Source organism: Bombus impatiens, unplaced genomic scaffold (assembly GCF_000188095.3).
Source record: "Bombus impatiens unplaced genomic scaffold, BIMP_2.2 scf_0232, whole genome shotgun sequence".
In the NCBI taxonomy this organism is placed as follows: Eukaryota; Metazoa; Arthropoda; class Insecta; order Hymenoptera; family Apidae; genus Bombus; species Bombus impatiens.
Window position 1 is genome coordinate 140013 of NT_176651.1, and position 22702 is coordinate 162714.

The window sequence follows — 22702 nt, forward strand, 5'->3', positions numbered from 1 at the left end:
GGGAAACTATCGCGTTAAGGTGCAGCGAGTAATCCGTTTATTGAAAGTCAGTCAGACCTATGAATATAATTGTTCGCTTGTAAGGAATTGTACAGGGCGTTTAAAGGAGAATCCTGTGGCTTTGAACATCGATAATTCGATGTTCGTTTGCGCGACGAGTTCAAAGATTGGAATAGAAAGGAACACGAGATACACTAAGTATAAACATGTACGCTACGTATTAAAATTAAATTGGAACAAACAACGAATAGAAATAAAGAATCGAATTTTTGTTCACCATCGATGGATAAATATCCGATCGATTATTATTTGACGAGTATTTACTGGAATAAGAATTTAGTTGAAGAGAAATTTAATCGCATAACTCGTTCGAATAAAGTGATACATTATGGATAAGTATTTCTGTGTTACATCGTATGCGAGGTATGTATTTTCAAGTGTCGTTGCCCAGTTGTTGCGATATTGGCTTTTATAATTAACTTTTTGCAAATGCCAGATTAGAAAGTTTACCGTTGCTCGGTGAATTATTCGTCTGATAAATTAATACTCGGAACTGTATCGGTATATATTTATAGAAAATTAAGTGGAAGCAAACAATTACTCGTATTATTATTCCAATAATTCTGCGACTCTTATTCGAACGAATATAGAAAATAATTTGTTACGGATAACAAGTAATTATTCCATGGAAAAATTATTTTCGCTATGTCCACTGATATCAATTCATTCCGTTAATTACCTTAGATATTTATTCGAAATAATTTGAACAAAATGCTGTACAGTAACTCTGGTGCAAAGTAATTTATTGCAACTTAATATAATAATAATGATAATAATTAATAATTAAATAATAATAATAGTATTTAATAACGCAACTAAGAACACGACGTTGTTGTACTAACGTTAGTGTACTGTATCTTATATTTTAGAACATGGAAGCTTGTTGTATCTTAAAAGTACATGCACAGCATGGGAAAGCACTATAAAACAAGTATGATAAAAGCGTGGAAAATATTCCATGTCGTAACACAAGTAAACTATATACGTTAGCACGTGACAGTTAAAAAGCTAAGGGTTTAATGTAATAAGAATTGAGCAATTTTTAAGTCATCGACGTTACAGCTGTCTTTTATACTCGGTTATTTAATTACTATTGTTTAATTACGATTGATCTTCAATTTTCTAACGTAGCCAGATCTCCAATTCACTTTTAACATTACTTATTTTTAATAAATTTATCGATTCCGAATATAGTGTTTAATGGTTTACGTGACGTTCGATACTGATTTATCAAATATCATTAACTGACGCGATAAGCCCCGTTGATCGTGTACTAATACCGTTAATTAATTACATTTAGAATTATTATCCTGCGGTATAATCGCACATTCATTTACGTTTTAATGTCAAATATACATAATTAATCACTAATGATAGAGACGAGAGAGATATACATATTATCTGCCGTATTATTGCTATGTAATTATAGTTCATACAGAGACTAATCTGCGCGCAGCAACGTAATCAATTTCATTATTTGTAACGATGTAATAGTTGCAAAAAAACGTGTGTTAGTTTGTAAAAACGTTACACGCATACACATTTACTTCATTTCGGTCTTCATTTAACTATAATTATTCATATTCGTCGTATAGTTAACTATACGTTAACTAGTTAGCTGTTTTTGACGAGTATACTCGTCACAAAGAGACGACACTATTTTGTGTTTCGACGAGCCCTGTCGGTAACAGTCGTTTCCTTGCAATTTAATTTTATATTGCAACAGCCACGCATACTCTGTGTTTGACGAGTATACTCGTCACGAAGAGACGACACTATTTTGTGTTTCGACGAGCCCTGTCGGTAACAGTAGTTTCCTTGCAACTTAATTTTATATTGCAACAGCCACGCATACTCTGTGTTTGACGAGTATACTCGTCACAAAGAGATGACTCTATTTTGTTACAACGAGCCCTGTCGATAACAAAATTAAAAAACGAAACAGTAGTTTCGTTAAAACTTAATTTTATATTACTAAAGTCACGCATATTCTGTGTTTGACGAGTATACTCGTCACGAAGAAACGAGTCTACTTTGTGTTACGACGAGCTCTGTTGGTAATCAAATTAAAAAACGAAACAGTAGTTTCGTTACAATTTAATTTTATATTGCAACAGCCACGCATATTCTGTGTTTGACGAGTATACTCGTCACGAAGAAACGACACTATTTTTGTGTTTCGGCGAGCCCTGTCGGTAACAGTAGTTTCCTTGCAACTTAATTTTATATTGCAATAGCCACGCGTACTCTGTGTCTGACGAGTAAACTCGTCATCGCTTACTTTTTGTCACGCGCTTTTCAAAGACGACTCAGCAGCTAGCTGCTTAACTGGTTATATACCGATTACTATCGACTGGTTAATAGCAACGCGTCATACTCAGACTGCCTTTCTACAAATTCAAATATTTATGATGAAAAATATGCGAAGATAGACCCAAAAATAGGGATAGAAATATTCGAATAAATATTTGCCTGCTGCAAACACCGTAACAAGTATCATGTCGCGGACAATCTGTATATTTTCCACGCTACCTACATCTGCCACACATTTTCCTACTTTTCGCATGTGCCACAAAAGCGTACGAATTCGTAGTCCATTGGTAGGAAAGACGTGTCCTTTAGAAAACGGCCGAAACGTCGCATGTCGTAGACCGCCGCCTCTCCACTCAATAAACCAAACTTCCTTCAAATCCGCCATCCGAAAGCTAACCTTGAGGTGGCTGAAGCGAACAGATGCTGCAGCCCGAACATCCCCTGATACCCAAGTTACAAGTTAAAGCCGCGCCTCGAAAAGACAGATTGCGCGATCTCTCGCGTGTCATTGGTCCGGCATATACATTCGCAATGTATATTCCGGCCCGAGTGGCAATCTCTGTGTGCGCGTCTCTGTCGGCCTCGAGAGCCACAGTTATCGTCGCATCTCGCTCCCCGCAGCTTCTTTATGCCCGAGGAGAAGCGCGACGACCGGAAGCAATGGCTGAGAGCCGCACGCCTGGTGACACATCCATCCAGAAAGAGACCGGAAAAGGGATATTTCGGTAGCGTGTGTGGCCGTGGTGCGCGCTCGGCCAACTATAAATCAACGTGCAGCAACTCGGCTTCAACTTATGCATCGATACGTATCCCTCGTCGTCGCGACGCGGCAAACTCACGGAATACCTGGCAATATCGTATCGAACTGTGCCATCTTCGGCCAGTTTTCCTCCCTCGAGGCAAAATCCATCCAACGAAGCAACGAAATAGAGCGACGCCTCTTACGTAACGCGAGCGCGATAGAACGAGCGCAGATTTTTCTCGTTCGAGTAATTATGTAAGAAGGTGAAAAATGGTTGACACGGGAGATACGGAGAGGAAAGCGCGGCTTCAACGCTGCAGCAATCGTTTCACACGGAAAAACACTGATATACGTACTCTTTACGGTACGGAGGTCGTAGTCGCGGTTTTTAGCTCGCGAACAGAATCCTGGCGCTGAGAGATTGCCAGATAAGAAGGGTTTTAAGAGTTGTAGAAATAACGATGGTTTAAGTATGGCGTTTGCACTGGACAAATTCAGACGAGAAGTAGGTGGTTTTTAAACGCTGACAGTTTCTAGGGATCATCTTCAATTATCTCTTGAAATTAAATCTCGCGACGCGTCTGATTTGCGACAGGATGTTAATAAGTTTGACGATTGGTGTAGATCCAACTGCTTTCTTTCCACAGATACGGAGATGCGTGGCGTTTCCAGCGAACGAGCGCAGCTGTGTTACTCGACCGACAACGTTGCTGTGCAAACCAGTGATTCGATTGGAATATCAGGTAACGAGTAAAAATAAAAAATCAAATTTTGTGGAATTTACCTGAACAAAAATGTAATCGAAATGAAAATGACGTATAATATTTAAATATTTATATGTTACATCGAGAATGGACATGGTACCGAACGTGAGATATATTTTCATTGCCCAGTTGTTGTAATATTGGCTTTTATAATTAACTTTTTTCAAATGCCAGATTAGAAAATTTATCGTTCCAAATTGTTCGCGTGGTAAATTAAAGTAAAAATAGTATCTGTACAAACTTATACAAAATTGATCGGAAACAATCAATAGTTCGTATTATTATCTCAATAATTCTGGAATTATTATTCGAACGAATGTAGAAAATAATTTGCTACGGATAACAGTTTTAATTATTCCACAGATGAAATATTCCTCCGATATGAATTTATTCCGATAATTGTCCGATAGGATCACATGTCCTGATAGGATCAATCCTATTAGAAACTCGTTAAAGGAATGAGCTTATCTCATTGTATTTTTCTAACAATTAACTACAATGCACACATCTTACTCAATGTACCTTGGTCCTTCTAATTTCTTTCAACGCAGTTACAATTTCAACCTTCCACAAGCCAAACTGCCATCAAACACGTCCAAACATCTGTCACACACGTCATTTCTGTTTCACTACTCAACCAATCGCTCAATAATCTCGCAAATATTACACGCACAATGCCAATTACATATTTAATAACTTTATATCACACACACACACACACACACATATATATAAACGTATAACCAGAGCAAGCAACAACCCTACTCATTCCCATTCAATGCCAACTCCTCAAACCTCTGCAAACGAGACGTAGTTTTCGCTTGGCCTGCGAGTGACACGCGTGCACCTACTCCACCCTGCGCACACCCTCCGAGTACTGTTCTCACCTTTAACGAGTACAGTTTGTCTAGAATTCACCTGCGCGATGGTGGGGGTGTCTAGACATCCAATCTCTTTGCCCTCTTCGTCGCACGCGCTGCGACTCGCATTAGCGTTCACGCCGGAAGCTGCAGCCACCTGGGGCGTACACACGCGATCGACGGCTAAGATTCCAGAGATTTTTCCTCACGAGACCGCCTGTACGTCGCGCCAAGTGCCAAAGCCATATGCATATAGGGTGGTCGAATTATCCGAATTACAGTCAGATAATGATGACGAAACTATCGGCGCCAAAACGTCGAAACGTAGAAGATGGATGGCGCGGGGAGTAAGTCACAGACACATTCGACGTCACCTAGGTATCCATTGTTAACCAGTTAGCTGTTCTCGACGAGTATACTCGTCGTCGTTTACCTTTCAAAAGTAGAAGCTAAAGTTTTCAAAGAGCAACAGACAACTGTTAATTAATGAATTAACACGCGAATGCTGTGATAAATACGGACGTTTTACAGCTATTATGTTCCATGAAAGTCCCAGTTGCCTGAGACACCCTGTAGAATAAACTGTACAAGTTTGCTTGCCTGGCGCGGAAAAGGACCAGCTTATCGATACGTGGCGCTGGCACAAAGAAATTGCGGTGGTTGTAATGCGCGTACACGCGTTCGGCAAACGAACCAGCAAGAGGATGGTGGAAACGTCTGGTGAAATTGAGCTCGTGTTTGTCTTTTGGCAAAGGTGGAAATTGGTCGACGAATTTCTCGCGCTGCAATATCGTTCAACCGTGGCCAAGATATTCTTGAGGATTTAATGGTATTCGCGAGGGGATTAATGATGGTAGAGCCGCGGTTTTACTTTGGACTTACAGAAAGTGCTAGCGATCAAGGGATTAACAGTGCGACGAGGGTATTGGAATTGGAAGGTCGGAGAAGCGTGGAAAGGGAAAAACTGATGTGACGAGCTCGGTATAAGTGGGAGGTCGAAACATTAAAAATTAAACGATTTAAGAAGCAAAAGTGAAGATTATTTTTATTATTTGCATACTTGCGTTCTGTGGACTTTTAACTTTACGGACTTGCAGAAAGAACGAGCAAGGGATACGAATTTATCGAGGAAATCAAGTTTGAATAATTTAGTTTGTTAGTTAGGGAACGAAGTTGAACGAAATGAACTTTCATAATATAATGCTTGTAACTTAATTACGCGTCACGATCAAACCGAGTAAACTTACATTCTTTTAATCCTTTTTCAATTTGAAAAATTGCAAAATACTGCTGCAACGAGATACTTTATCATCAAAATAGATTCTTACGAGAAGAAGGAATATTTAATTAATTTGATTAATATTCAGGCACTTTGTTCCTCGCTAATATTTCTTCCCTGTAATTCTCTGTTATTCGACAATTTTCTTTCTAATTTGCAATTATCCGCAACGATGTACTCCACGCACTATAAAATAGTTAGAAATGAACGTTTTATATATATTTTTTTTAATTAATTAATTCCTACATTGGATTTGTTAATTTTAAATTTATTTAATTACACATCTATCGTGCTGTGTTGGTTTTTTTTTAGCCACAGTATGATTGGCATTTAGGATTATCACGCAGGTTTATCATACGACAGTCTCCAAAGCTAAAATAAATCAGCTCGACGCTTCTATCTTTTTCCATACTCCACGCGGAATTTACATTTTCTCTCCGTAAAAAATCGCTTTTTATCTTACGTCGTTTACAATTCTAATTTCTCGATTATTATGATACGGACGTGATAACGAGGTACGTTCCAGATGATTGTCGCGGATGTTACGCTGGAAAATAATTCTTCTGGCAATGGTAATAACATTATGAATTAAGATGAATCTCGTTAATATTCTCCTCTGTCCTTGTATTTTCCTTATTGACTTACCGATGGAATACATTTTTCTCCAATTTCCATAAAACTCTTCTTTTTCCACGTGCCGTGGCGTCGTATCTGAAAGACGCGTGAACACGTAAACCCGATCGACCCAGTTTTACAAGAATTTATAATTCACACTCGACTATCGTAACTAATATTCTGAAAAATGAACCGACCATAGTGCGAAATAGATAAGGAACGATACTTGGATTTCTTCTTTCTTCGTATTTCCCATCCACTGTGTACGTAAACTGTTTAATGCAACAGATAAGCGACAAATGCGAATAAAACACGAAATAGCAGAATATCCGTGTTATTGCTGTAGATTTTCCAATTGTATTGCTATTATCCGATTGAAAAAGACCAACAAAGTACACATTTTCTTTGTATTTTATATTTCTTCGTATCTTCCTTATATTTCTAGCAAGTTTACAGACTGCGATGATAACGAGCAAACACGCGAAGTATCTAAAACGAACGCATTTTTAATTCGCCGTGTTTTACGTTTTACATGGAGACGTTTTGTACAAATTTTAGCATCGAATCAACGACGAAGAAGTTCACAGAGATGATGAAAAATACAAAGCGATCGAAGATAAATACTTTCCTAATTTCACTAATCGAACTTGGTAACTTGGCTACCGATGGGGCGATTTTTTGAAATCTTCCGACAAAGTGATAATCGAAACATTGTTCGAACATTTAAGTTTTCCACGCAGCTGTCGATAATTCTCGGCGTCTCTTTGAAACGGCGATTCTCCTTCGAGAATTCCAGCAACGAGATTCCTTGCAGTCGCTCAGACGAGACTTTTACACGCCGATACAGCGTTTCGTCTTTTAATCCTTCCGCCTTCTTTAATCGTTTCGTCGTTCGTCGAGCTTAAAGCGGGTCTCGCGAGGCCGGAAACGACACAGCTGAAAAGCGGCTAGAAAATAGCAGGAATAACGCTCAAACGTCTACACGGTGGCAACGATTTCTTTAAGCCATTCGACGAAGCCGAGCAACTGGCTCGGCTCTGGAAAAGCAACGCGCGTCTCTCTTATCGCAGTTAACTTTTCAAATTGAGCGTTCGACGATGGAAAAACTCGCGTGGAGCGAGTGACGAGCGACTCGAGTTTACAGCAAACGACGAGTAGTCAGATGACCGTCGATTTCGGTAAAGCTTTGTACAATTGTCCAATAGGCAGCGAATATTTATGCAAATTGGTATTTGCTAATTAGTTTAATTGAAATAGTAGGCCCTCGACAAAGACTCGTTTCACGTTGTACGTACTGCACTTTGGATATCTTTTTCATTTTCTGCACTTTTGCGTCTTGAAGCTTCCCGCGAGCGCATAAAAATCCGCAATTTGCCCATTAGCCGATGATTATCGGACGATGGAACGTATTCAAAAATTTGTTCCATGTTTTCCACTGTACATGTTCAACGCTATCATTTACATGGCAATGAGCAATTACGTGGAAATTCCGTGGAACGAGGAAATTCCGTTACGTGTCCTGCTATACGTTTTTTTTTTTTTTTTTTTTTTTTAAGTTGTTCACATTCACAATTTGTCCGATTTGGACATTCGGTAGAATTTACTATACAACGTGACTTGGAATTTCGGATCAATTTTTTTTGTCACACACTAAACCTGAGAATATTTTTAATTATTTTCAACGAACCGCGTATTCTGAGCTGATAATTAATATCGTACGTCACAGACGAAAAGCTTAACAAGCGTCATTGAGAAACTAAAGAAACTTGGGCTATCTTTTTGGCCAGCATTGTAATAACCGTGTCGCGAGACATTTGCCACGCGCCAACGAAGAAGATCGCCCTCTTTGCATACGTCGTACAATATCTGCGTCTATTGTAGCACACGACACACGTTACTCGCGATATAATCGGTCCACGTCAGGCTGGTTGCTTCATCAATCATAAAGGAACGACTAGCGAGCAGATGGTGCGAAAGACGTCGGCCCGTTATTGACATACCCGGACCAAAGGTATGCCGGTCTCTTTGATCGAAAGCTCGACTGCCAATCGACGAGAATGCCGCGTATTCCATAATTCCGTCGGAAATATTCGTAATGGGGGAAACGAGGTATTCGACGAGACAGGACTGTTCGATGATGTGGGAAAGTGGAGGAAAATGTTCACGGATGACGAGCAGCTTGCGAATTCAGAGAGAACACTTTGGTTCTGATACTCTGACCATGAGATTTCCTATTGTATCTTTCTCTTCTTTTCTTTTTTTCTTTCTTTTTTTTTGCAACGGGGCGAAGTTTGAATTAAGTTTGTTATTTAAGTTTGTTACGCGTGGCTCGCGGAATTTACGAATTTTAATTTGTTTAGGCAAAATTTATACTTTTATAGTGGACTGAGAATTTTAATTTGTTTAGGCAAAATTTATACTTTTATAGTGGACTGAGAATTTTAATTTGTTTAAGCAAAATTTATACTTTTATAGTGGACTGAGAATTTTAATTTGTTTAAGCAAAATTTATACTTTTATAGTGGACTGAGAATTTTAATTTGTTTAAGCAAAATTTATACTTTTATAGTGGACTGAGAATTTTAATTTGTTTAAGCAAAATTTATACTTTTATAGTGGACTGAGAATTTTAATTTGTTTAAGCAAAATTTATACTTTTATAGTGGACTGAGAATTTTAATTGCAAAATTTATACTTTTATAGGCAAAATTTATACTTTTATAGTGGACTGAGAATTTTAATTTGTTTAGGCAAAATTTATACTTTTATAGTGGACTGAGAATTTTAATTTGTTTAGGCAAAATTTATACTTTTATAGTGGACTGAGAATTTTAATTTGTTTAGGCAAAATTTATACTTTTATAGTGGACTGAGAATTTTAATTTGTTTAGGCAAAATTTATACTTTTATAGTGGACTGAGAATTTTAATTTGTTTAGGCAAAATTTATACTTTTATAGTGGACTGAGAATGTTAATTTGTTTAGGCAAAATTTATACTTTTATAGTGGACTGAGAATTTTAATTTGTTTAAGCAAAATTTATACTTTTATAGTGGACTGAGAATTTTAATTTGTTTAAGCAAAATTTATACTTTTATAGTGGACTGAGAATTTTAATTTGTTTAAGCAAAATTTATACTTTTATAGTGGACTGAGAATTTTAATTTGTTTAAGCAAAATTTATACTTTTATAGTGGACTGAGAATTTTAATTTGTTTAAGCAAAATTTATACTTTTATAGTGGACTGAGAATTTTAATTTGTTTAAGCAAAATTTATACTTTTATAGTGGACTGAGAATTTTAATTTGTTTAAGCAAAATTTATACTTTTATAGTGGACTGAGAATTTTAATTTGTTTAAGCAAAATTTATACTTTTATAGTGGACTGAGAATTTTAATTTGTTTAAGCAAAATTTATACTTTTATAGTGGACTGAGAATTTTAATTTGTTTAAGCAAAATTTATACTTTTATAGTGGACTGAGAATTTTAATTTGTTTAAGCAAAATTTATACTTTTATAGTGGACTGAGAATTTTAATTTGTTTAAGCAAAATTTATACTTTTATAGTGGACTGAGAATTTTAATTTGTTTAAGCAAAATTTATACTTTTATAGTGGACTGAGAATTTTAATTTGTTTAAGCAAAATTTATACTTTTATAGTGGACTGAGAATTTTAATTTGTTTAGGCAAAATTTATACTTTTATAGTGGACTGAGAATTTTAATTTGTTTAGGCAAAATTTATACTTTTATAGCGGACTGCGAATTTTTGCGCCTTTATAGAAATATATTTAATAATTTGTTTAATATCAGTGTCGATAATTTTCTAACGTATTTAACAATATATTCATGCAAAATACACGAAATATACGTAACATAGGGAAATATAAAAGATACGAAGTGAGGTACTTGTTGCAATATTTGATGGTCCAAACGAATCTCTACGTAGGTTTCGTTTGCTCGGGTATCTCGATGAAAATATAGAATTTCATTGTTATTAATTAAATGAAGAAGATATTCGAGTTTTATTTGAGTTTGCATCGTGCCTTCTTCGCGAAACCGTTCGAAATGTACGTTTCTACTACGTGATGATAGTTAGTGAAAATTTATTTCGTCTTGCAAGCTAAAGAAAAGCTCCATCTTCGTAGGGTTGAAATTATGGAATCTCATGTCACCATTAGGATAAAAAAAAGTTCTTCAGTTTCATTAATGACTTTCGACTAATAGATGGAAAATGGCGTGAATCTTTAAACAAATGTTCGTAGGGTTAAAATTATGGAATCTCGTGTTACCATTACGATAGAGAAAAATTCTCCGGTTTCATTTATGACGTTTCGACTAATAAATGAAGAATGGCGTGAATCTTCAAACAGAAAGATATACTCGGCGGTAATTTACTCTAACTGCTTGGTTGAAATATGAAAAAGTTACGAGAAACGCGAAATACGAGAATATATCGTAAATATACAATGGTACACAAAAAGCAAACTATCCCATCAGTCTGCCTGTTCGCATTTTATGCAGAATCTGCCTTAAAAATAAAAGTCGAAGTTTCCAAAGGTTAGGGTGCTTCGAAGTTTCAAATGGCCAAATGAAAAACTGGCAAAGTGGCGCGAATAATCTTTTATCCAATAATTTCGCCTCATTGTTTAGTAGAAATTTATCGTATAATTACGCGTCAACTTGGTGCGGTGCACCTGCGGAATTTCAACCTCGCGGTTATTTTATTAACAAGTTAATTCTACTTAACTATTTTAATACCAGCAGATATTAATAAAGCGCATATATTATTCTCTGATATTGCTAATAAATTAAATTTCAGCAAAGTAGGTGAATTATGACGCAAAATAAACTGTGAGTTACTTGCGAGTACCTTACAATGAAATTTAAAATAGAATTTATGGGAAGAAAGTAAATTGCTATTAATATCTGCTACGTTGATCACCATAATACGCGTTTGCAATAAATATATCCAAGTTCCTACGATCATACTTGCTCTAAACTTTTCTAACATGATCACGACACTCTTTACAGCATAACGAAATTTTCAGATGGACCGTAGAAAATTTGAGCAAACGTGCGGATATTTTCGCGAGTTACTACGTATAAATCGTCGATATATCTTCTTTTCCATCTGCAAATTAGCTGGAAAAATATTTCACGATCGAGTCACCAGTGTACGTGATAGCTATAGCTATGGATGTATTCGGTTGGCAACTAAGTGATTGCGGATTTTGTCATTAGGTGGTATCGACAAAATCCGCAATTACTTAGTTGCCAACCCAATAGACAAAAATAAATACCTACAAACATAGATTTTATGAAAACATTTGATATTTCTCCGTCCTCGACGAAATCGGAGCTACAGCTCGTCCTAGTCGCGTGGTTCATCCTGTACAATATTGTGCTTGCTTTCCGCAATAGATGTAACACGCGCAGCCTGCAAATAATTTCGTATCGTATCGTGTTGCACGTTGCGAACGTCTGACAGAAAAGCGAGACACGTGGCGGAACTCGTGCGTCGCGTCTTTGGTCTTTGGTTTGTTCGGCGTTTCGCGCGTTTCCATGTCCACGAGAGCTGAGCAATAGGAATATCGCAACGATATTCGCGGCGCACGATTCTCGCCACCTCCGTAATGGAAAGGACGTCGGAGGCGGAGGACGTCGGCGAACAGGAAGCGGCGAACTAGTTATCAAGGAAGGTGAACTTGCCTGCGTATATTCACAGGCCGACCGGTTAGATTGAAACTGTCAAACTTTGCCCGTCAAGTTCCAAGTTTCTTGCCGTTGCTTCCGGCCATGTTGGTCTGCCCGACAGATAGTTTGCGGTGCCGTGGAAATTTGTTCTTTGAGAGCGTATTTGTTTTCCACGTTGTTTATATCTTTGTGGATGTTGCAATACGCTGGTAGAACGCGACCAGATGTTTAGGTAAAAATTGATTAACAAATGGAGCGAACGTCGAGGGAAATGCAAACCTGCAGTTTTTTAAATTTCTATTAATTAATTATTAATAAATAATTCATTTCGAAATGTATACCATAAATTAATTCCTTACTTTTCGACCATTGTTCCATGTAACGTACGCAGGTTTACATTTAAATGGAAAATTTATATTTCTACGTTGTCAATTCCTCCCCATTTGCAGAATTTGATTATTAAAGATACGTACATCGCGAATAGTTGAATACTGTTAGCACGAACACGATGATCGAACGTGTACATGACGCGCGAGTACGAACGGACGCGTTGACGTATCGCGAAGACATCCTCGACGATTGAAATATAGAAACGAAATGGTGCGAGTCGAATGTAGGGATTATTTGATCGCTTGATGGTTTTGAATCAATCGTATAGGGCTCAAATGATCGGATCGTAGGGACTTGGAAACATGTCGCGCCGAACCGACATGACCGAGACATTTCTTTAACCTTCTCGTTAATTAACGTTACAAAGTAGCGGTATTTTTACATAAACCGTGCTATTTCGACTTATTAGAGTCGAAAGTAACGTTTCTTTGATCGCTAGTTGGTTTTCTATTATTCGTATGATTAGGACCGACACGACCGGGTCGTATTGAGAAACATTTCGCACCGAACCGACATGACCGAGACATTTCTTTAACCTTCTTGTTAATTAACGTTACAAAGTAGCGGTATTTTTACATAAACCGTGCTATTTCGACTTATTAGAGTCGAAAGTAACGTTTCTTTGATCGCTAGTTGGTTTTCTATTATTCATATGATTAGGACCGACACGACTGGATCGTATTGAGAAACATTTCGCACCGAACCGACATGACCGAGACATTTCTTTAACCTTCTTGTTAATTAACGTTACAAAGTAGCGGTATTTTTACATAAATCGTGCTATTTCGACTCATTAAAGTCGAAAGTAACGTTTATTTGATCGCTGGTTGGTTTTGTGTCTTTCGTATGATTAGGACCGACACGACCGGGTCGTATTGACGTAGAAACATTTCGCACCGAACCGACATGACCGAGATATTTCTTTATCATTCTCCCTTCATATTTTTCACGAAGCGTTCTATTTCTACAAATTACAGTCGAATGTAACGTTTATTTGATCGCTGTAGGACTTTCGTAAAAATCGTACACCTCGGGCTAAAATGACCGAATCGAACATCATAACGTACAGATTTATGTTCGATAATGTAATTTCTATATGTGCTTGTGGTAAATTTTCATCCTTAAAAGATCTTCTGGCGATCCAACGACAAACACAAACACGCTTCGAAAGTCTGTGCACGAGTAGTTTACTGGAAACGGGTGCGCGATTAATATTGTTGCGCTTATCGCGCGCGATCGCACGAGAAACGAGAGTACACATTTCTCTGCGGCTATCTGTTATCTTGTATCGGCGATAGCGCGGAGAATGCGGCCGCTGTCACGATACACAATCACGATTTAAGGATTTTGGACTCGGTCGTATCTACTGTCCCATAATGCCAGCCATTTTATGGATTCCTGTCGTTCTACGATTTATTCTACGTTTATTTCCTCGCATAAACTTTTTGTTCCCTGATTTTCTGACGCATACGCCTCGCGATGCTAACGAATGTCGCTGCACTGTACGGAAATGCCAGGTCGTTGCATATCAAGTAGACGATTTCAGCGTAAAATCGTGAAACGTTTGGTAACTAAATGTCACTGTCTATGTTGTTATATTACGTTATATTAGATTGTCCGAAAAGTGTCTTTCTTTTACAGACACGTCTTTTATAACGATGCATCTTTATACAAATATGAAAAATAATCTGTCGAACGTTGTGATCTCTGTTTTAATAGAAGAAAATGGATCGTACGTAATTTGATAAAATAATATAAAATGGAAAATATTGTGCATCCATTATTTCCTTCTAAAACGACAGAAGCTTTCCGGACGACCTAATATCATGTTACGTTATCGTGCAACAAGTTCGTGCCATTTGTTCCTCTGTTATGTACAAGCTTTCCATTTCGCTGTGATTCCCATTCTGTTGAAATACCAAACAATAATTGTTTCGTTTGGAAATATCAAAAATGCTAAACAAAATCTTGCAAATCTACAACGGGCTACGTCCTGATCTTCTCCAGCTTCGCTTGATGACCCTATTTTGGATTTCTTTTCGAACAATATGTCGCTAAGCCATTTTTGCATATAATTGCCAAATCGGGAGAAATAAACGCTAGAACCACGCACTTGAGATGTGGAAATACGGATAATATGCGAAAAAACGAATCGCCACGGAAGACTCTGGAGACGAGAAAATTCCTTCGTTCTTGCCTCCGCTTAATTAGCGGTATTTCCATTTTAAATCCCAATTTGCAGGCTGCTACACTCCACGACGAACGACCCTCGTCGTCGCTTGTATTTATTTACGCACTGCATGAGACATTTCTACGACTCTTTTATCTCTAAAAATTTCTCAGTTAGCTGGACATTCGACGATTCTTATTCAACGATGATCCTATCACTGCTAGCGAAAATATGAATTTCCAGCAACATCGGTAGCATAATCGTTCGCCTATAGCCGATCGAAGCTAATAACAGAGCCGATGTGCGATCGATGACGACGTTAAATCACGGCAATGTCCCATGCGAATCGAATTCGATACGAAGCCTCGCACGGCCGTCCATCTTGGCGAAGGGAACGGGGACATAATCGCGTTTCATTTGCCGCGTGGGATCTTAGAAGAGGCTATCTATTTCTGGCGGACTATCGGTTATCTTGTATCGGAGATAGCCGCGCGGGGAATGCATCGCGGCAGCGTGCACGCCAACGATTTAAGGGCTGCGGATGTGCAAGGAGCTATGAATTAGGTCGCCAAAGCCATGCGGAACCCGCGCTAATGTTCCCGGTAACGGCACTCCGGTTAATTTCCCCCAACGCTCCACGTACTGCTCGATCGTCTGCCTATTTGTCCGTGATCGGTGCCGGTCAATGCGATGTTAAGCACGTTAATGGGATTCTTCGAGCGAATGATGACGAGCCTGACAGCTTGGACTGCAGCTCGTTGGAAACGTCCTGCGGTTTACATTGGGCGAACGAGCTCGGGAAAATTCAGTAAAACTAAGGCGTGAAGTCTCGTTTACGTTGGCGAACGTAGCTGGAACGATCGTGTGGGTCGTTAGGAGGAAGAAAGAAGAAGTTAGCTGATGTAAGAAACGAGCGTTAACTGGTTGTTCGGTGAGTTGAAAAATTGCAGGTAAAAATCGCTGCAAAATTTTGCACAGCCTTCGATGTAAAAACCTGGGAATTAACGAGTTGTTGGTTTAACAAATTGAAACGTTTGGTTATAGCCACATTGTGTTTCACGAGGTTCTTAAATGCGAAAAAATAGACAAATTTGTATGGTAAAGACACTAAAGGGAAGAATATAATTACAGGCGAATAAGTATGCGAAATTGAAGGCCACGTAACGGGAATTTACGATACTCGTTGACGTGCTTTCTCGTGATCGCGTCTCTCCGCGAATGGTCGATAAAATACAGTTAACCGGTTAAAAGGAAACGAAAGTCGTTGAAACGCGAATGACAGCGAAACGAGCATCGAAACGAATGGAAATAAAAACTAGGCCGAGTAAATGAATCCTGTCCAGCTCGGCTGATGATTGTTGACGCGAATAGAATCGATTCGACGATGGCGAATACGTGGCAGTGTTAAATCGACAAACCGGTATTAGGCTCGCCTCTCCTCTACCGCCATGTTAACGCGTAAATAATTGCATTAGCGACCCTATGGCGCGTAATACGCGATGAATGTCGCTGTATACCCAGAACACACTAACGATATTGCTCTCACGTCCGTTCGCCGATCTATTTGCTTCGGGACACCGATGGTGAACAACGAAATCGACCCGAGTCCGCTGTGTTTCCGCTTTTAACGAGGTTAATGCGAGGCTTCGTGCAGATCGTTTAGAGTGTCCATCATCCGCACACGGGAAAAGTTGATTCTTTCATAGCCGTGCGTTGCAGGCTTGCAAACGCAGCGTGAATCTCGTGTACAGTAGTCCTGTACATTGAATCGAACAGATTTGAGGTGGATAGGTCGTGACAGGCACAGTTGATGTATAGGATTTTTGTCTTCATCAGGGCTTTCTTTCAACCATCTGGACCGCTGTCTTCGTCTCTTTTAGGAATCGTGAAGAACAGGACTACGGGTGCCGGGATTTGAACCTGGGTCTGGAGCGTTCGTAGCCAATTACGCTAACCACAGCGCTGCCATCGTCCGGCTGAGGATAGGGTCTTAGTGTAGCAAGTCACTGAACAGGAACCGTCGAAAAGTTTGCTATCGAGTGCAGCTACAGAGCAAATGGCAATCTTGAATATGGTGAAATAGAACACACACGTGGACAATTTTAATCTTCTGATGTTTCGTACATTAGAAGCTGAGTATAAATGAAGATTGCAGGGAAGACGTGACCAGTACGTCGACTGTTCTATCTTTCTGTCGATCTACGGTATATTTTTATATAAATTGTATAAACTCATGACGTATATATTTATGGCATTGGATATGTAGCAAACATATAGTAGAACGTACTGAAATATGTTTAAACCATAAACTAAGCTGCGAAGAGAAAGGTGCACAAGTACAAGGAACAAGTAGCAGTGGTCAGTGTACGATCAGACGTGTGCGTAGAACGAGGCTGCTGAAGATCGAAAATATTACCACGTTATTCAACATATTTGGCGAATTTAATAAACTATTATTAAAGACGTATCTCATTAACAATCTGCAAGCGTTTATGCAAATTCGCGTTGTTATTAACCCGATTGAGAACCCAGAACCGAGACAGACTTTCGTTTTACCCTGCAAATATCTTACACCGAATATCTTCTACATTCGTGAAATTTTTCTGACACATTTACGTTTCCTACAAGTGCGATGAGATTCGATGAGAGTAACTTGATGCCAGCAAGAGACGCAAAGAACAGAATCTTGCCGCTAAAATAAAATTTATTGCAACTAGGTGTACTCATACGTTTGATTAAAAATAGCAATTCTCCTTTGACAGGGGACGATTGGGAAGAAATTGACACACGGTTTTAATAACAGATTCAACTCTATTCGCGTTATTTTCCTTTCATCGAGGATACATTAATATCCGATATCGAGTCCTGGCAATAGCATCGTGTTTAATATTAAAATAGACGACGGGACAAACGCGGCCGCTTTAAACAACATTATACGAGCAGAATGAATACGCGACCTTTCGTCGTGCGCTCGTTCGATAAAATGCACTGCGGTGTCGATAAAGTGGCCGCGAAATCGCGCAGCTATTTACAATAAAGTTTAATGAACCGACTCGACGACAATGACTATCGACGTGTTTTCAATTGCCAGGAGAAACGAAGCTGCACGGGCAAACGGCGTGACAGCTATTGGAAAACATTTCCAAGCTCGCGAAGAAACGCCGCGAGACTAATATCTATCGTAGCGTGGCTGCTCACATTCCTTTCCGTGTTCACGCTCCAATGAGAAAGAATTCAGCGAGGTTCACGAAATTCTAGAGGCGGATCGATGATGAAAGACAGAGAGCCGGCCAATGTCGATGCCGAGCATTAATATTTCATGAAGTTTGCCCGACTGAGACTTGCAACCTCCATACATTTGCAAATTCGAAAATAGGAAACCGTCTTTTATCTATGGCTTTGAATTCTCGAAACAGTAAATCGCAGTGAAGCGGACGATAGATCCGGGCAGCGAGAATTTGCACGGTTGACGAACGATCGAGAATGGAGCGAGCGTTTCTGAGAGATCTGAGAGATCTGAGACGTTGAAAAGTCACTCCGAGATTTGTCTTTAAAAGAAATTTAACCCTTTTACGAAGAAGCACACCGTGGGCTATGTATTTTTTTACGAAAGACATTGTAGTCTGCTACGCATTTTGGTTTTCGTTTTGGTTTGTCGGTTTGATAATCAGTTCTTTTTTGTTTCAACGAAATCATCAGAATGTGAGGTGGAGAACGCATATATGCGTTCATAGCCTAAATTCAATGGTTGTGTGAGGACGCATATACGCGTTCATGGCGCTCAAAGGGTTAAAGGTACAAAAATGCATACAATGCAGGTAATACGCATAATATGTGTGCGAAGAATCCAAAGTAAAGTACCCGTGAGCGAAATCTCTGTTTAAGACTAGAATTAGAGGCTATTTCTACAAAACCAGTGAAAATGACTGGTCTTTAAAAAATACGTGATAATAGCATATTTTATGTAGTACATTTTTGCTATTATTAATCCATCTGGGTCCATGATCCCTAAAAGAGGATTGACACATTTATAAAATTGTGGAACCAGTCGCTTTGACTGCTGTGGCATTTCTAGCGCCAGCATCTAGCGATCCAGCGATCGATTCGGAATTTTCTTGATAACTGATATCGTCATGTCGCGAAAAAAGGTAGAAGACACGGAGCAAATACGGAGAGAGCAGGCGGTTTGTTTGCGAATGCAGAAGTACGCCAGCGTGCAAGTATATTTCCAAAACTTGTTAAGCTCTCTGCCTTCCTGGAGAATCATTATTAAAAGGGCTGGATGCGCGCAAGCAGAAGCTTATTATTCGCTTCGGCGTTGAATAAAACATGGAGGAAACGGGAGCGCGTGTGACGAGCGATTTAAAATATTCAATTGAATGCACGCTAGAAGCGGCAAGCTCTTCCCCAGTGGAAGCTTCGTCGATTTTGATCCACGGCAAAGTAGTAAATTACACGTGCGACACGAAATTACTGGAAAAGGTAAGTGGCTTACAGGTATACTTTAGTCAATTTACAGTAACAGCACACGAATATTAGCAAACTGTATAAATTAATGAGTGAACTAATGACCAGAAGCGATACATATCGTCTGCTTATAAAACCAATACGTAGTAGAATTTTATTATTGCAATAGGCAGCGTCGCGATAGTCAAGACGCAAGGGGCATTCACAACAGCGATACGCTATGGATACCGAAATTTCGTCGAAATCATCGTACAAAAGTAAATCAAAAGAGAGTCATTTTTTCTTAATATCAACTAATTATTTCTTAAACTAGTAGCGACGTAGCTTTCGAAAAAGCTTTCTTATTTGGTGTGTATTTTAAAGTCCGAGGATGAACGACTTTTGCGCGAACGTTTCGTCGAAAAATTTTGTCGATATTTGTTAATCTGTATGAGATTATTTTATTTCGTACCCATTAATTATTTAAAAGCAATTTTACCACGTGATAACGATAAATTAATAATAGAAAATGCACAGGATTTATTCGTCGGTACGTGGTTATCAGTTGTGACACTGTACATTAAATTGCAAAATGTGTGTGAAAAGTAAACAAGTGTCCGAGTATTCACGACTACTCGTTGTATCATTGGTTGCTTGTAATTTTCATAAAATTCAATCCATTTCACGAGCCTGTGGAAACGAGATGAAACGAATGAATCTCATTACCTCTTGAACCTTCCTCAGGACGATGATCTTGTGCCACTGATTATCGTCGAACCGGATTCGGACTGGCTTTATGTGCAGATCTAATCTTCCTTTAGCCAACGTCATGCCCACGGCTGCCCCTCCGTCTCTCAGAGATACGGTCAGATAATCATCTCCCTGTCCTGCAATGACACAAGGAAAGAAAAAAAGCTAGGTTACTTTGATGTGAATTAAACAGCAGGCTTGTGGTTACAGTCTCGTGGTTTCGTCAGCAGCCAGTGGAAACCGAAACGCGATTCAAATTGATCTGCTTTGAAATCGTAGCGAAAGTTGGCCCGAGTGAACGTAGGATAACACGCGGACCTAGCGAACACGAAGCTCGCGTGGCAAGAATTTGAGAATTTTTAGCGCGTTGCTCGGTGAACGAATAAAACATATTTAATACGAAACAGTCCGGTGGATTAAAACGAGAGAAATTCGCGTTTGGCGTGAAATCTCAAAGAAAAATTAATCCCAGTGAACTGGCTGTTTCCCTTTGAGGCCTCGTAATGTCGAAAGATCGGTTCATCGTAGACGCAAAATTGCCAGCTTAAGTCGTCCGTATTTATACTTATCTATAATAAGTATTAACTTATTACAAATAATTAGCCATGTCACTGCGCCACGCCGGAAAAATTACCGAAAATTCTCAATGCGAGAATTGATTGTAAATTTTAATAAAACAAAAAATTCGTCGTGTAGCGGCATTTTCAAAGTGAATTTTCCAAACTGTAAACTGTACGTTCGTAAATTGGGCTGTGCGACGAAACGCGTTACTCGCGTTGTTCTACGTTTTCCGTGTACGATGGCTGTGCCATAGGCGAACTTCGATAAACCGCACGGCCAACAAACGATAATCGCGCAAACAGTAACATATTCCTATCTCTGATTTCTCGTTAATACGTAACTTCGTTAACCCTTGCGCGCGTAAAGAGCGAAGGTGCGCAACGAGATTATAATTCGCGTTAATCCGGCGTAAATGTAAGATACACAGGACCGGACGTGTATTTAATCCGGTCTGTAACCCAAGCATAATTATACGAAGCCGCAGACTCGCCTGCGCCCTTTACCCGGAAACAATAAAAATAAAGTGTCGTTCGCCGCGTCTTAATCCCTCGTGCGCGTAACGAGCTCGCCGATATACCGAGCATAATCCGCGGGCTTTTCAGTTCGTTCGCCATGATAATTATTAACGACCAACTCTCTCTGTCTTTCTGTCTCTTTTGCTCGTGTTTCTGGCCGAGTCAAACCGGAAACGAAAACCAGGCAAACTAATGGTAAGCGGATACAAGCGATTTATACACGTCGTTTCAAGTTCTAATCCGATACGAGCTCGATTACCGAGAGAAATTGTCGAGAGTTTGACGAGACTATATTTGCTCTTTTTTTTTTTTGCCTTTCCTTTTTTCTTCTCGTCGTATTTTTATTTCGTCCGTTTTTCAGTCTATCGTTTGAAGCGCGGCTGGTGAAAACGGAGCGCTGCAAATGACGTTATTTCCGCTTGTTTTCCCGCGGTTAATACTGTTTTATTATTATCGCTGAGCAGATTTGTAACCGTGAAATGGACGAGTTTTATCAATTCGTTGCAGTTTTCTATCTCATATTGATTTACTCCGTTTTCCTGCTATTTCCCTTCTCGTAACAATATCCTTTTTCAGACAATTTCTATTTGCCAATTTCTATTCTATTTCGTTACATTGTTTCGTTACGAAGTGAAGAATCAATTTTAAGGACACGCATCGCCGGGAGACCTGTTCCTAAACGTTCTGAGACAAAGTATCGTAGTGTATTTAAATAATCCTTGTGGTTGAAATAGTTTGATCGCGACGATAGTTTGTTTTCCTTGAATTAAGAATATACGTTTTATTGCTATAATATTTAGTTATAGGATAATCTATCGAAGGATATTTATGCAAAGACGTTTTTAGAAGGAGGAATTCTAATTTAAATAGAACGAAAATAAATGAGAAAATAATTCTGCTGAAATTTCAATCGAACAAATACAGTTGCCACGTAACGACTACGTTGAAACGTTTACAGAAAACGTTTACAGAAAACTGATCGATCGAAAAGTAAACGCTAATCATGCACACGCATACTATATTTTAGTAGAAATTGAGACATTTTCTGGGAATATAGTCGATCGCGGAACGTTTCAAACCGCTTAAATACGAATGAGTTGCGTAACTAAACAGATTTTTGGAATTAGAGAATAGGCTCGATTTCGCCTTTGGGAATTACATTTCTGTCAATCGAATTGTACATTATACGTTTTTCAGATGTTCGTTGTACAGAGTTGTACGAAATTTGTTTAGAAATATCATTGTTCGATAAGCATGCTCGTGTAAAATTCTACTCGAAAGAATTGGCACTTGCCAGAGGCGAATTGCATTAAAAGGATAATAAAACTTACGTTGGAATAAATGAAGATCGTAACAGGAACCTCAATTACACGAGACGCACTATGGAGATACGCGCGTTTCGCTCAATGGTTTAACTACGACTGACGTACTACACTCGTCCCGAGGGACACTTCTAGGAATTCCTCTACGCAACAACGATAACTACGAGGGCCAATGGAAATTTTCACAAAAGACGATGATTTAAAAATTGTTAATT

General features: G+C 38.9%; 1 protein-coding gene across 1 annotated transcript in view; it reads right to left on the reverse strand.

Annotated features, from left to right (window-relative positions):
* The window catches only part of LOC100744926 (neurexin-3b-like), a gene marked incomplete at its 3' end in the record, with an annotated part of 469693 nt that overhangs the window by 139087 nt on the left and 307904 nt on the right, over positions 1 to 22702 (reverse strand). Inside the window, exon 7 of the mRNA XM_033320044.1 lies at positions 20066 to 20226. Coding sequence (XP_033175935.1) covers positions 20066 to 20226 — 161 coding nt within the window. The remainder of the gene's footprint in view (positions 1 to 20065; positions 20227 to 22702) is intronic.